Source organism: Pseudorca crassidens, chromosome 13 (genome assembly GCF_039906515.1).
Source record: "Pseudorca crassidens isolate mPseCra1 chromosome 13, mPseCra1.hap1, whole genome shotgun sequence".
In the NCBI taxonomy this organism is placed as follows: domain Eukaryota; kingdom Metazoa; phylum Chordata; class Mammalia; order Artiodactyla; family Delphinidae; genus Pseudorca; species Pseudorca crassidens.
In genome coordinates, this window is record NC_090308.1 from 66,254,020 (window position 1) to 66,269,009 (window position 14,990).

The window sequence follows — 14,990 nt, forward strand, 5'->3', positions numbered from 1 at the left end:
AACATATTCCTGAAAAAGGGTATATAGGGGAGGAAAAATAATTTTCCTCTATCCTTCTGAGTCCTTGGCTGAGAGCCCTGTAATAAAAGACAGATTAACAAGAGAAAAACAAACATGTTAATTAACATGTATACTTCAGGTATACATGGGAGATACCCAGGGAAAAAACTGAGTCACTCCACAAGTGTGGGTAATTTTTCATCTATTGTGCTATGAACTCTCAGGGAACCCTCTCAATTTTCTTGGAATTTTTAATTATTTATTTACTTATTTTTGGCTGTGTTGGGTCTTCGTCGCTGTGCGCGGGCTTTCTCTAGTTGCGGCGAGCAGGGGCTACTCTTCGTTGTGGTGTGTGGGCTTCTCATTGCGGTGGTTTCTCTTGTTGCGGAGCACGGGCTCTAGGCACACAGGCTTCAGTAGCTGTGGCTCGCGGGATCTAGAGCACAGGCTCAGTAGTTGTGGCGCACGGGCTTAGTTGCTCTGCGGCATGTGGGATCTTCCTGGACCAGGGCTCGAACCCGTGTCCCCTGCATTGGCAGGCGGATTCCCAACCACTGTGCCAGCAGGGAAGTGCCTCTTCTTGGAAATTTAAAAATATTATTTATTTGGAAATGTATTCTGTCCCATTTTCATAGTTCACTTGTTCTGAAACTTCTGCTGTTGAGTTTGAGTTCCCCAAGGAGCAAACATTCAAATCCTGGACAAAAATTCAAATTGAAATACATTTTTAAAAGGTTTAAACTTCCTTTGGAGATCTACCCATGTCAGTAAAGAAATATCTACTCCCTTTTAAAACACTTTTTAGAAGTAGAATTTACAAAAGTGCACAAATCTTAAATGTACAGTTGATTTTTTTTCTCTTTTGTATCTACCAGAGTAACCACAACCCAGGGGAAGATAATGAAACATTTCCATCTCCCTAGGAGGTTCCCTTAGGCCCTTTGCAGGCAATACCCCCCAAAAGCAACCACTAGTCTGACTTTGTCATTATTTTGGCTTGTTTATGAACTTGACGTAAATGTACTGTTAATTTTTATGTACTCTTCTACTCCCCTCTAAACAGTGCCTTAAGACTATTCTATACCTTACATACTTTATTTCATTCCCATGTCAATGAAAATAATAATCTATAATAAGAATAGAAAAGAGTTTTATTTGAGCCAAACTAAGGACTAGCCTGGAAGCCAGCTTCCCAGATTACTCTGAGAAGCTGCTCCAGAGAAGCATGGTTTCCGGCACAGTTTTATATCTTGTCAGAACAAAGAACATTAAACAAGACAAGGTTACATTCCTTCAAGGTTTTAAAAAACACACACACAGATCAGCAAGTACACAGCAAGCCAGCATGGCCTTGGCACCTGTAAAGGAAGTCTTATCATCAAAGGAGTATTAGCATTAGCATCCCAGGAAGAGAGACATTTAATCTTTATATTTAACATGGACATTCTTTACTTATGGTCAGTGTGCTCTTTTAATAATTAGAGCAGATATACAATTTATGTCTGATAGGCCATAAACAGGCTATTTTAGTTAGCATTAAATTCAAGTTAACTCATGTATAAGCCAAGAATGACTTTCATATACGTCAATACGTGAAAATTTATTTTATCACCCATCTTAACATTTATATCCAATATTTATATTACGAAAACTGCAAGGGACTTCCCTGGTGGCGCAGTGGTTAAGAATCCGCCTGCCAATGCAGGGGACACGGGTTCGAGCCCTGGTCCAGGAAGATCCCACATGCCGCTGGAGCAACTAAGCCTGTGCACCACAACTACTGAGCCTGCTCTCTAGAGCCCACGAGCCACAGCTACTGAAGCCCGCGCGCCTAGAGCCCATGCTCCGCAACGAGAGAGACCATCGTAATGAGAAGCCCGCGCACAGCAACGAAGAGTAGCCCCGCTCGCCACAATTAGAGAAAGCCCGCACACAGCAACGAGGACCCAACGCTGACAAAAATTAAAAAAAAAAAAAAAGAATGCTGCCAGGGCTATGCTTGTTACACTTGGGTGTGAATTTCCACAGGCCAGAGGTCTAAAAAGGGAATTGCTGGGTCAGAAGGGGCGAATCTGCTTTTCATTCCTATCTGATCTTTTCGCCTGTTGAGGCACTAGGAGGCAGGAGGATCCCACAGCCCTACAGGCTCACTAGCTTCTCCCGCATGGCGGAATCTTCTGTCTCGCTAGCCCACCACTCGTCGTCTCCGGACCTCCCATCACAGCGATCTCTCGCCTCGGCTCTAAAGGCCATTTCTGCTCGGATTCCCCAGCGGGAGTTGACCGGATAGGGACGCCCGCGTTTCCGGTGCCGAGGGGGCGGGGCCTGCGTCGCAAGCCGGCGCCGTCGCAGGCTGGTGACGCAGTGCGCCGCGTGCTCCCCCCACGTGTGCTGCTTCTCTCAGGGTGTCCGCGGAGAAGCGGCGGTTGTTTTCTCTGGGGGCGTAGTTGGTGGCAGCTCCGGCGCGGGGACCTCAGCGGCTTGGGGGCTCTGAGCGCGAAGCAGGGAGCGTCGGTGGCCGTCTGGGGCTGAGGGCCCGCGGTCATGGAGCACCTCTTGCTGGAGGTGGCGGCCGCGCCTCTGCGGTTAATCGCTGCCAAGAACGAGAAGAGCCGCAGCGAGCTGGGCAGGTTCTTGGTCAAGCAGGTAAGAGAAGGAACGAGAGGGAAAGCGCCCGGCCGCCCCCGCCACCCCCTGGCGCGTGCCCCATGGCCCTGCGCGGAGACGCAGGGGACAGGAAAGCGGCGTCTTGTCACTCTGGCCCGCTCCCCAGGGCTGGCCCGTGGCGGAGGCGTCCTAGCGCCTTTGAGGAGCCAGGGAGGAGCCTTTTGTTTTTCTCGGGGGGAGAGCCTTGCCTTCCCCTCTCCACCGACTTACCTCCTTGCAGCGCCTTGACTGCGTGCGGCAGACGTGGCCTTCGGAGAGAAATGTGGGTGGTTTTTCTGTAACTGAGGTTGCGTGTCTGCCCTTTTGACATGTGTATTATCTAAGTGTGCCGAGTCCAGCTACCCCTGTTAGCTTGGGTGAATGTTTCTTGTCTGCCCAGTCCCAACTTTTCGGCCCACTGACAAGCATTGATTGTGTTCCTGCTCTGCCTAGCACACTGTGGCACTTTGAGGAGACATAAATTCGTTAAGGTCTCTGCCCACAGGGAATTTAGCGTCTATCTTTAGAGACTGTTCATAAACACAGAAAACAACTGTTGGACAAAGCGAGACATTGAGTGCATAATTTCTAAGCCGTGGAATTATGAATTGGTTTTCAGGGAAATGGGTGCTCTGGCCTTTTAAGAGCGATCTCTCGTTTACCACCAGCTGTCTTGAGTTTTTTCATTTGGCATTTTAACTTTGTGTTTTGTGCTCCCCCCCAATATCTGTTAGCTTCTTTTTAAAAATTAATTTATTTATTTTTGGCTGCTTTGGGTCTTCGTTGCTGTGCGTGGGCTTTCTCTAGTTGCGGCGAGCGGGGGATATTCTTCGTTGCGGTGCGCGAGCTTATTGTGGTGGCTTCTCGTTGCGGAGCACGGGCTCTAGGCACACGGGCTTCAGTAGTTGTGGCACGTGGGCTCAGTAGTTATGGCTCGCGGGCTCCAGAGCTTAGGCTCAGTAGTTGTGGCGCACGGGCTTAGTTGCTCCGCGGCATGTGGGATCTTCCTGGACCAGGGCTTAAACCCGTGTCACTTGCATTGGCAGGCGGATTCTTAACCACTGCGCCACCAAGGAAGTCCTGTTAGCTTCTTGAGAGTAGAAAACATTTTTTTTCGAATTCCAGTATGTAGACCGTATATATCCTATTGCTTAGGAAACAACAGCGGTATTTTGTGTCTGGAGTAGCTGGGAACTAACATGAGAGGCATTTCTGTTTGGTGACAACAAATGAACGTGTATAGTAAAGGGGAGGGAGCAGTGGAAGATATGCCTGGGGTTATCTGGCTTGTGATTCCCCCAGGGAAGGGAATCACTAACATAAATGGAGAGGTCTAGGAAAGAAAACAGATTTTTGGTGGGCTGGACTAAGGAAAGAGATGATCAGTTTATATGAGCTGAGCTTGTGGTGACAGGCTCATGAATTACGTATTGTGGCTAGAAGTATTTTTCTGTAAGTGGGCTTGCATTTTAGAACAGAGGTTCTGAAGCTGGGGCTCATGGACCGTGGACAATAGGGGATTTATTTATGATTCTCCACTGTAATTGGATATAAAATTGGTGCTTATGTATTGGGAGTAAAATGAGAAAAATGGTTTGTAGCCGTTTTTAAGAGAATCTGATATTTTGAAGTGTGAACCACTCAGGTAGATTCTGAGACTATATAATAGTGCTAAGGAACTTAAAAGCTACTTGAAAGTTTAGTTGAATTAAGGAGATTGGGACACCTGTGCTTCCCCTTTCTTTGTCTCACGTTCTCTCTCAGATTCTATCCAATCTGAGAGATGTTTTTCAGGTTTGTTCCTTTCCATTTTCAGTAATAGTTTCAAGCCTTTCGCTCAGAGAAGAGTTGATTGTGTTGTCATTCTATTTTTCTCCTATTTTGGGAAGCAAAATAATTTTTACTGGAAAGCAAAGGTTTTTTTTTTTTTTTTCCCAAGCCGCGCAGCTTGTGGGATCTTAGTTCTCCAGCCGGGGATTGAACCCAGGCCCTCTGCAGTGAAAGCACGGAGTCCTAACCACTCTACAGCCAGGGAAGTCCCAGCAAAGTTTTTGAAACATTACTTCTCATGGAGTTTGGGATCTGAAGTAAGAATTTTTTAGGATTGTGCTTCCTTTTTTTTTCTTTATCTCAGCTGGTGACACCACTGTCTCTCTATCCAGTCCCTTTTCACTCCTTTTCTGTCACATATAGCCAAGTCCTCCTGATTTTCCTTACTCAGTATTGGATCTGTTCCTTTTGCTTCCTCCCTACTATCGCTACCATCCTACAGTTCTGACTCTTAATTGCACCGTGGGGGTGTTCTTGCCACCACCACCAGGCAAGTCTCAGACACCAGCTGGTGTCCTATAGTTAACTCAGTTCTGACACTGTTTATCTGCAGAAAGCATCATATTCTTCAGGGTAAAGGCTCAGCCCTGAAAGACTTCTCCCACCCGCAACATACACACCGGTTGTCACCTGTGCTTCTGATCAACTGGCTGTAAATTGGAGGTGCCAATGACCTCTTCCTTGGGTTTGATTAATTTGCTAGAGTGGCTCACAGAACTCAGAGAAATGTTTTACTTATTAGGACAACCAACCCTGAAGCTCTCTGAACCATGTTCTTTTGGGTTTTTATGGAGGCTTCCTTACATTGGCACAGTTGATTAAATCTCTGGCCGTTGGTGATTGAACTCTCCATCTTTAGCCCCTCTGCCCTCCTGGGAGGGCACGGAACTGCAAGTTCCAATACTCTAATCACATGATTGGTTCTCCTGGCAACCAGCTCCCATCTTAGCGGCTTTCCACAATTCACTGCATTAACATAACAAGACACCTTTATCTCTCTCTCTCTCTCTCATCACAGGAAGTTCCAGGGGTTTTAGGAACTCGGCCAGGAATAGGGTCAAAGACCCGATTTGTATTTCTTATAAATCACAGAGTCACACCTTACCTCTTTGATCACTGTTTATGTTGAGGAAGAGCAGAGTGCTTAAGAGCATGCGTGGGTACTGGGGCTGAAGTACGGCTGAAGATCAAATCCATTCTCTCTCTTTTTCTTGTTTTGTTTTGTTTTTTGGCCGCTCGGTTTGCAGGACCTTAGTTCCCTGACCAGGGATCGAACCTGCACTGCCTGCAGTGGAAGTTTGGAGTCTTAACCACTGGACTGCCAGAGAAGTCCCTCTGTTCTCTTATTTAACTGCCTTTGGGTCCTCCCACAAGTTGCTCAACTCTCCTGAGTCTCAGTTTCTTGATATGATATGTATTACATATGGTGGCCGCTAAATAGTTACAGAGAGTAGTTAAAAGCAGGGACTCTGGAGCCAGATTCTGTGACATGGATTCCTGTTTCTGCTCCTAGCTTTGTGACCTTACCCCTTTTTTATTTTTCAGTTTCCTTATCTGTAAAATGGGGATAATTTTACCTACTTATGTGTTGCTATGAGGATTAGATGCCTAGAATATAGTAAATGTTGTCTATAAAACGGGTTGCTTTTATTATTGCTATAAATAAGATTGTTGTGAGATCTAGATAATGCATTTGAGGAGTTTACCACAGTGCCTGACCCATAGTAAGTAATCAATACATATGAGCTATAATTAGAATTTTTTAAAGACAGCTTTGGCATGTAATTCACATACCATATAATTCATCCATTTAAGTGTACAGTTCAGTGGTTTTCGCTCTGTTCACGCATATATGCAGCTGTCACCACAGTCCATTTTGGAACACTTGTTACTTCAAAAAGAAGCCCCTGTTCCCTTTAGCTATTATCTCCCATCCGTATTCTGGTCACTTAATATAAATTATCATTAATAAGACAAATCTGAATCTATTGCCATTCTGCCTAAGAGCTCCCCACTGTCTCCAGAATCAAAATCCAAGCTTTCTAAAATGGTATATGAAATATTACTTTTTTTTTAAATTTTTAAAGAAACTATTTTCTGTCCATCATATTTCCATTTTCTTTTTGAAATTTTTTTTTTCTTACCCTGTCTGGTTCTCAACTGGGGGCAATTGTGCTTTCTAGAGCAAATCTAGAGATGTTTTTTGGTTGTCACAACTTGCGATGGGGGTGTGCTATAGGCATCTAGAGTGTAGAGGCCAGGGATGCTGCTGAACACCTTCTAGTGCACAGGGTAGCCTTCACAACAAGAAAATTATCCAGCCCCAAATGTCAGTAGTGCAAAATTAAGAAAGAAACCCTAAATATACGTATACCTAATAACAGAATGTCAAAATGCATGAATCAAAAAGTGACAGAAAAGGAAAAATAGAGAAACTCAAAATTATAATTGGAGACTTTTAACACTCTAGCCTTGGTCACTGATAGTACAAATACAGAAGATCAGTAAGGATATAGAAGACTTGAACACCATCAACAAACCTGACCTAACTGGCATTTATAGAATGCTGTGTCCAGTAATTGCAGAATACATACTCTGCACATCTGGAACGTTCACCAAGGTAGATCATAAGATGGGCCATTAAACAAGTCTCAACAAATTTAGGAGAATTGAAATCATACAAGGCATATTCAGTTACCCCAATGAGATTAAATTAACAGGGAAAACCCTCAAAATGATGCTGGGAAAAATCCCTAAATGTTAGAGATTAAATAAGAAAATTAAAAGAAACTGATGGCTAAAGAAGAAATCACTGGGAGAATCAGAAAATATTTTAAACTGTATGATAGCTTAAACAATTTGTGGGTTGCAGGCAACAACAATTAGAAGGAAATTCATAACATTTAGAGGGAAATTTATAACATTAAGTTCTTATATTTGGAAAAAATGGTTTGAAATTAGTGATATTTCTTAAGCTTCCACCTTAGGAAATTAGGAAAAGAAGAGCAAATTAAACGCAAAATAAATAGAAGGAAGAAAATAATAAAGATAACAGTGGAAACGAATGAAATAGAAAATGGACAAACAATATAGCAAACCAGTAAAACCAGAAGTTGATTCTTTGAAAAGATTGACCAAGAATAAAAGGGAAAAATCCAAACTATTAGGAATGAAAGAAGGCCACCATTACAGAGTTTGAAAAGAATAAAAAAATAAGTAACTAATATGAAAAATTTTATGCCAATAAATTAGACAATTTAAATGACAGGAGCATTCATAGAATATAAATTACCAAAGTTCACTCAAGAAATAGACAAAAACAAGATAGGAATAGAGCAAAACTTCCTCAAGCTGATATAGAGGATCTACAAACACCATCATAGTTAATAAAGGAGCAACCCGATTTAAAAACGGGTAAAAGATTTGAATAAATACGTCACAAAAGAAGATAAATGAATGGCTATTAAATACTTCATACCATATACCACTCCACCTCCACTAGAATGGCTAAAATTAAGACCGATAATACTATGTGTTGGTGAAGTTATGTAGCAGCTGAAGCGCTCAGATATTGCTGGTGGGGATGTGAAATGGTGCAGATACTCTGGAAGACAACTTCTGTTAAACATTGAAAAATTTCTTAAAATTTATTTGTTATATTTATTTATTTTTGGTTGCATTGGGTCTTTGTTTCTGTGCGCGGGCTTTCTCTAGTTGCAGCGAGCGGGAGCTACTCTTCCTTGTGGTGCACGGGCTTCTCATTGAGGCGGCTTCTCTTCTAGGTGTGCGGGCTTCAGTAGTTGTGGCATGCAGGCTCAGTAGTTGTGGCTCGCGAGCTCTAAAGGGCAGGCTCAGTAGTTGTGGTGCATGGGCTTAGTTGCTCCATGGCATGCGGGATATTCCCAGACAAGGGCTTGAAATTGTGTCCCCTGCATTGGCAGGAGGATTCTTAACCACTGCGCCACCAGGGAAGCCCTAAAATTTTTTTTTTTTAAGTTAAAAATAAAAGTTTAGGGAATTCCCTGGTGGTCCAGTGGTTAGGACTCTGTGCTTTCACTGCTGAGGGCCTGGGTTGATCACTCATTGGGTAACTAGGATCCTGCAAGCCATGCGGCGGGATGGCCAAAGTGTATTATCAAGTTGAGCATACAGTTATTGTGTGACCCAGCAATCTCACTCTTTGGTAATAAAAAGATTAAGAGTAACGAAAATATGGGTGGTGGAGAAATTGGGAATTTGGGATTAACAGATACGCACTACTATATATAAAATAGATAAATAACAAGGACCTACCCTATAGCACAGAGAACTATATTCAATATGTTGTAATAAACCTATAGTGGAAAAGAATCTGAAAAAGAATATATACATATGTATGTATATATATATGTATAACTGAGCCACTTTGCTGTACACTTGAAACATTGTAAATTAACTATACTTCGCTAAAAAAAAAAAAAAATAGTAATGAAGGATTTCCCTGGTGGTCCAGTGGTTAAGACTCCGTGCTTCCACTGGAGGGGCCTCGGGTTAGATCCCTGGTCAGGGAACTAAGATCCCACACGCTGTGCAGCGTGGCCAAAAACCAAAAAAAGACAGGAATGAACATATGTCCATCAGTCTCTTGTACATGAATGTTGATGGTAGCTTTATTGATGCTAGCTGAAAACAGTGCAAATATCTATTAACATGTGAAAGGATAAACAAGTTGTGGTATGCTCATATGGTGAAACACTAGTAAGTAATAAAATGGAATAAATTATTAGCACTACCTACAACTTTGGAACTTTGGAAAAAATTATTATATTTTTGAATATGGTATTTAGGTTGTGCCCAAGCTGTACTCTTATAGATAACCATTTAGTGTCAAAGTCTTTAGGCTATAAATTCATAGCCTTGGGCTTGCTGGGTCAGAGGGTATACGCCTCAGGCAATTTAAAACCACTGTCACATTGCCCAGCAGCAAGGGTTGTGCGCACTTGCATACACACAAGCAATATGAGACCTTTTACATACTTTTCAGTTTTTCTTTTTATGCTTATGGACATACTGAGCCCAGGCATTAGAATTCTGTGGTTTATTTCATCTTGCATATCAAAGTGTGGCTGTCTGCTTTGGATCTATCTTGTTTATTAATTAAAATCTGAAGCCTTCATGGGAATATATCATCATTCATTTCCAGGAACTGATTTCTTTATTCTTTCCTCAAGAGAGTTGCCAGTTTTGCATACTAACTGCACTTTATTTTTTTCTCATTTAATTCCTGTTTTCCTCCAAGGCAAAGGTGTTGGGGGAAACACTGGATTCCCTGGAAACTGTTATGACTCTGAAACAGATTACTTTTCAAGGAAGCTGAAGCTATCTAGCATTTTACATGGAATCCTGGTGTCAGTCCTTTTAACTCAAACCCCAGTGGACTGAAACTTATTTGTAACAGCGTTTACATTCAATTAACTAATCCTCTATTGCCAAAAAAAACCCCACCATGTTTTATAAGATAAACTCAGTTGTGAAGTCTGGCAATTGGATAGTTTGATTTTAAGCCAGGACTCTGTTCTTCTGTAGCAGTAGAAATGAAAATCATTTACGTAGAAATTTTGTTTTGCCTTTCTCTCAGGTGTGGACACCTCAAGATCGCCAGTGTATCTTGAGTACCTTAGCACAGTTACTTCTGGATAAGGACTGTACTGTGCTGGTTGGCCGCCAGCTGCGCCCTCTCCTTTTGGATTTGCTGGAAAGGAATGCTGAAGCCATTAAAGCTGGGGGCCAAGTCAACCATGACTTACACGAAAGGCTCTGTGTGTCGATGAGCAGACTCATTGGTAACCATCCTGACGTCCTCCCGTGAGTAACAGTTTTATTCTTCACATTTCTCCTTGAGGTGGTAGAACCTACTCTCTCCTGGGAAGTAAGGAGGAGTCTGAGCTGAGATGAAGAGAAAAGGGGAAATTCAGAAAGGGGAGAGAGGAGTGGTACTATTTTATAAAAATAATCACAGCAGAAGCCATTTATCCAGCTCAGTTTAGTGACCATTTACTAGGTTTTAAGTCTTGACAATCAAGACAGGTCTGGAAAATTTAACCAAGATATCTCCCTGCCCTCAAGGATTCTGTCACCTGGCAAGACATGCATATAAGGCAGATCTAAATGAGTTCTAGCTGAGGCTCTTACAGCATCCATTTCAGATGGGTGAGATTCCTGCTTGCTGGAACAGCTGAAGTGAGTGGGTTACAAGAGCTCTAGTATCCCTTCCAATTTTCTGTAAATCTACATCCAAAATGTGATAAGAAGTTGTATAAGAACTGGATTCTAATGCATTTTTCTTTTGACCTGCTCTCTTTCCAACTTGGGCTGCTTCACCCCTCAGGCAACCTCGTGGTCCCCCACTCCCACGAGGTCACCCCAAAAATGCTGAACTTAGTGCGGACGCTCAGTCGGCATAGCACCCTGCAGCCCGGAACTCCTGGCCCGAGCCATCCTCCTGCCTTAGCCTCCTGAGTAGCTGGGGCTATAGGCATGTGCCACTGCACCAGGCTTTCTCAAAATGATAGGTTTGTGTGGAATAGTCAAAAGAGGCAGCTAAATGAGTGTCAGGGGGTTTTCAATTAAGAAGATAAAGGACTTTAACTCTAAACATGAATAATGTTCTGTGTACTTAAAGGAGCATCTTTTTAAAGTAATTAATTAATTAATTGATTTTGGCCGTGTTGGGTCTTCATCGCTGCGCGCAGGCTTTCTCTAGTTGCGGCGAGCGAGGACTACTCTTCGTTGTGGTGTGTGGGTTTCTCATCCTGGTGGCTTCCCTTGTTGCGGAGCACAGGCTCTAGGCACGCGGGCTTCAGTAGTTGTGGCACGTGGGCTCTAGAGCGCAGGCTCAGTAGTTGCTCCGCAGCATGTGGGATCTTCCTGGACCAGGGCTTGAACCCGTGTCACCTGCGCTGACAGGCTGATTCTTAACCACTGCACCACCAGGGAAGTCCTAATTAATTTTTTTATTGGAGTATAGTTGGTTAACAATGTTGTGTTAGTTTCTGCTGTACAGCAAAGTGAATCAGCCATGCATATACATATATCCACTCTCTTCCAGACTCCATTCCCATATAGGTCATTACAGAGGGCCGAATAGAGTTCCCTGTGCTATATAATAGGTTCTTTTTATTTTTTTACCCCATAAACTTATTTATTTATTTTGGCTGCGTTGGGTCTTTGTTGCTGTGCGCAGGCTTTCTCTAGTTGTGGTGAGCGGGGGCTACTCTTTGTTGCGGTGCACAGGCTTCTCACTGTGGTGGCTTCTCTTGTTGCGGAGCACGAGCTCTAGGCACACGGGCTTCAGTAGTTGTGGCACATGGGCTCAGTAGTTCTGGCTCATGGGCTCTAGAGTGCAGGGTCAGTAGTTGTGGTGCACGGGCTTAGTTGCTCTGTGGCATGTGGGATCTTCCCGGGCCACGGCTCGAACCCGTGTCCCCTGCATTAGCAAGCAGATTCTTAACCACTGCGCCACCAGGGAAGCCCTACAGTAGGTTCTTATCAGTTATCTTTTATATACAGTAGTGTGTATATGTCAATCCCAGTCACCCAGTTTATCTCCCCCTTTAACCCCTTGGTAATCATAAGTTTGTTTTCTACATCTGTGACTCAATTTCTGTTTTGTAAATAGGTTCATTTGTACCATTTTTTTAGATTCCACATTTAAGCGATATCATATATTTTGTCTTTCTCTGTCTGACTACTTCACTCAGTAGGGCATCTCTTATTATTAGTCTTCGTCAACACAATAAGTACACTTTGGCTTTCCTGGAAGTATAATCTCTAGTCTGGTCCTTGGATGAGGTAATAAGAAATGAAGGCTTGGGGAAACCATAATTTGTATGAGCTTTTCTAAAAGAGTAGCCAAAAAAAAAAAAAAATGGGCCCAGTTTGATGGGACTAAAACATATACAGCGAAGTTAAAGATCACCATCGTACGAGGTACCAGGAGCTTATCCTCTGGGTTGATTGAGGATCTGGATTGTGGCCTCACTGGGAGCTTTAATCACTTAGGTGTGCTTGACTGTGGTACGGTTTCACAGGGTGTGCTGACTGTCCTGTGCTCACTCTGTAGGACTGATGCGTGAGTGACTTTAGCCCCACTTCTCTTAAGCCTTAGTGGTAGAGTGCTCTAGGGCTGTGCTTGAGAATCATTAAAATGATGGGTTGGCTACATCTGCTTTCCCATCAGCTTCAGATTTGATGTTCATATTCAGTGAATGTGAGGCACACTCCTACTTTTTCTTTTCTTTTTGCCAAGGCAGTATATTTTACTTATGTTCCCACCTTGTTCCAGAAATGATATAATGCAGCAACAAAGGTGCCCCTGATGGAGTAACTTAAAAACAAGGAAAAAAAAAAAGCACCATGTGTAAGCGTGTGTAAATGATAAGTCAATGCATGATATGAAATGAACTATGTAGGTAGTGATGTGGAATGGGATTTCGATTTTTAGTTTTAAGAAATGTAGCTGATTAGTTTGGCTCGTGCTCTAAATTTCCTGTTTGGGAATTTACCTAATGTATTAGGAGTATACCTAATATATTTAGATAGGATGCAGTCATTTATTCAGGAGGTAAATATGAGTCCTCCCTTTAAGCGCTGGGCCACATCGTGGGGGTGAGAAAGTCAAACGTAATGAGTTTCTGTATTTGCAAACAATAGGATACAATACATTAATAGAGGTGTGAGTCAAATACTTAAGGGAAGGAAGTAAATCATTAAACTAAGAAAAATGAGTGTGTTATCCTCTTGGAAATTAGAGAAGGTTTCGTACTGTGCAGATTGTGGAGGAAGAGTGAGGAGTGGAAGAATGAACAGATGAGAGATGAGGATGAAAATCTAGAAAAGAGAGACTGGAGAGGAGGAACCCAGTCAGGCTGCCTCGGATCCTAATGACATTCATTTTCGGGTCCACATCTCTTTCTGAGGCCAGGGTGCGTACCTAGTTGGAGTTTCCATCAGGTATCGCAGGAGTAACAAGGTATTTCTTTTTATTCCCTTGCTTATGCTAGTTGTTCATTACTGGTCCCCCTTTCCCTAAGCTTTTTTGAGATATAATTTACCTATAATACTGTGTAAGTTTAAGGTGTACAGTGTGGCGATTTGATACACGTATTGTGAAACGTTTAGTATATTAACATTAGTCAACACATCCTTCACCTCACATAATTACCATTTTGTTGTTGTTATTTGTTCATTACTGTTTGTACATCTGTAGTCCTTGAATGCATTTTTTACTCTTTGGCAGATTCTTTAGCAGGACTCTGTGAGAACACTCCTGGTCTGTTGATGCTTTCTCTATTCTGATATACTAGTTTAGGTTTCAAAGTGCTGTTTTTGAAAAATCATCTAGTTCTGTTCCTAACTTTCCATTCTTGTGTTCCCGGATTTCTTCAGCTGTAGCTTTGTAGATGGTTTCAGATGGTTAATACTACATTATGTGTTGATTTTTTTTTTTCCCCTTAGTGTTCTCTCAGGAGTGTAACCTTACTTTTAAGTTCTGATTGTACTTTACTCTTATATTTTGCATCTTTTAGTTATTTGCTCTTTTAGTTTGCTCCCCCTTTCTTGTTTCTCCCCTCTCCCTGGTCCTTGCGAGTCCCTTTAACACACTGTCCTTTCAACCATGGCATGCAAATCTTGTGGAAACTGCCTTTCATTAATGATGAGGACTACAACAACTACTCTCGCATTTTATTGGCATTGTCTGCAACCGTCAGAGGTTAGATGTTATTCCCATTTTCCAGATAAGGAGACTGAGGCTCAGAGATGCTAAGTAACTTGCCCAAAGTCCCTTTGCTAGAAAGTGGCAGAGCTGGAATTCAGTCCTAGGTTAGCTGCTTCCAAAGCCCATGCTCTTTTTTCTACTTTGTGGTGCTGCCCACTCATCCTGTTTGAGCCGTTCATATATTTGTTGACTGATTTACACAGAACTTGATCTGAACAGCATGTTATAGCTAAAGATTATATTTATACTCCCAGGAAGGAAAGAATACAGCAGTCCCCCTTTATCTGTGGTTTTGTTTCCCGTGGTTGCAGTTACCTGAAGTCAGTCATACCCAAAAAAATTAAATGGAAAATTCCAGAAATAAACAGTTCATAAGTTTTAAGTTGCATGCTGTTCTGAGTAGTATAATGAAATCTTGTGCTGTCCTGCCCGGGATGAGTCATCTCTTTCTCTAGCATATCCATGCTGTATTTGCTACCTACCCACTAGTCACTTAGTAACCATCTGTGTTGTGGTATTAAAGTGCCTGTGTTCAAGTAACCTTTATTTTACTAATAATGGCCCCAAAGCACAGGAGTAGTGTTGCTGACAATTTGGATATTCTGTGCCTGATTTATAAATTAAACTTTATCATACGCATGTATGTATAGGAAAAAAGTGTCTATAGAGTTAAGTATTATCCGTGGTGACAGGCATCCACTCCGGGTCTTGGAACCCATCCCCCGTGGATAAGGGGGGACTATGGTAACCACCTAAG

At 42.5% G+C, this 14,990-nt stretch overlaps 1 protein-coding gene across 1 annotated transcript in view; it reads left to right on the plus strand.

Moving 5' to 3' along the window:
* The first annotated feature begins 2,376 nt into the window (after positions 1-2,376).
* The window catches only part of MDN1 (midasin AAA ATPase 1), a 155,097-nt gene continuing 142,483 nt past the window's right edge, over positions 2,377-14,990 (plus strand). Inside the window, exons 1-2 of the mRNA XM_067702559.1 lie at positions 2,377-2,646; positions 10,094-10,320. Of these exons, the coding sequence (XP_067558660.1) occupies positions 2,545-2,646; positions 10,094-10,320 (329 nt within the window). The 5' untranslated portion in view covers positions 2,377-2,544. The remainder of the gene's footprint in view (positions 2,647-10,093; positions 10,321-14,990) is intronic.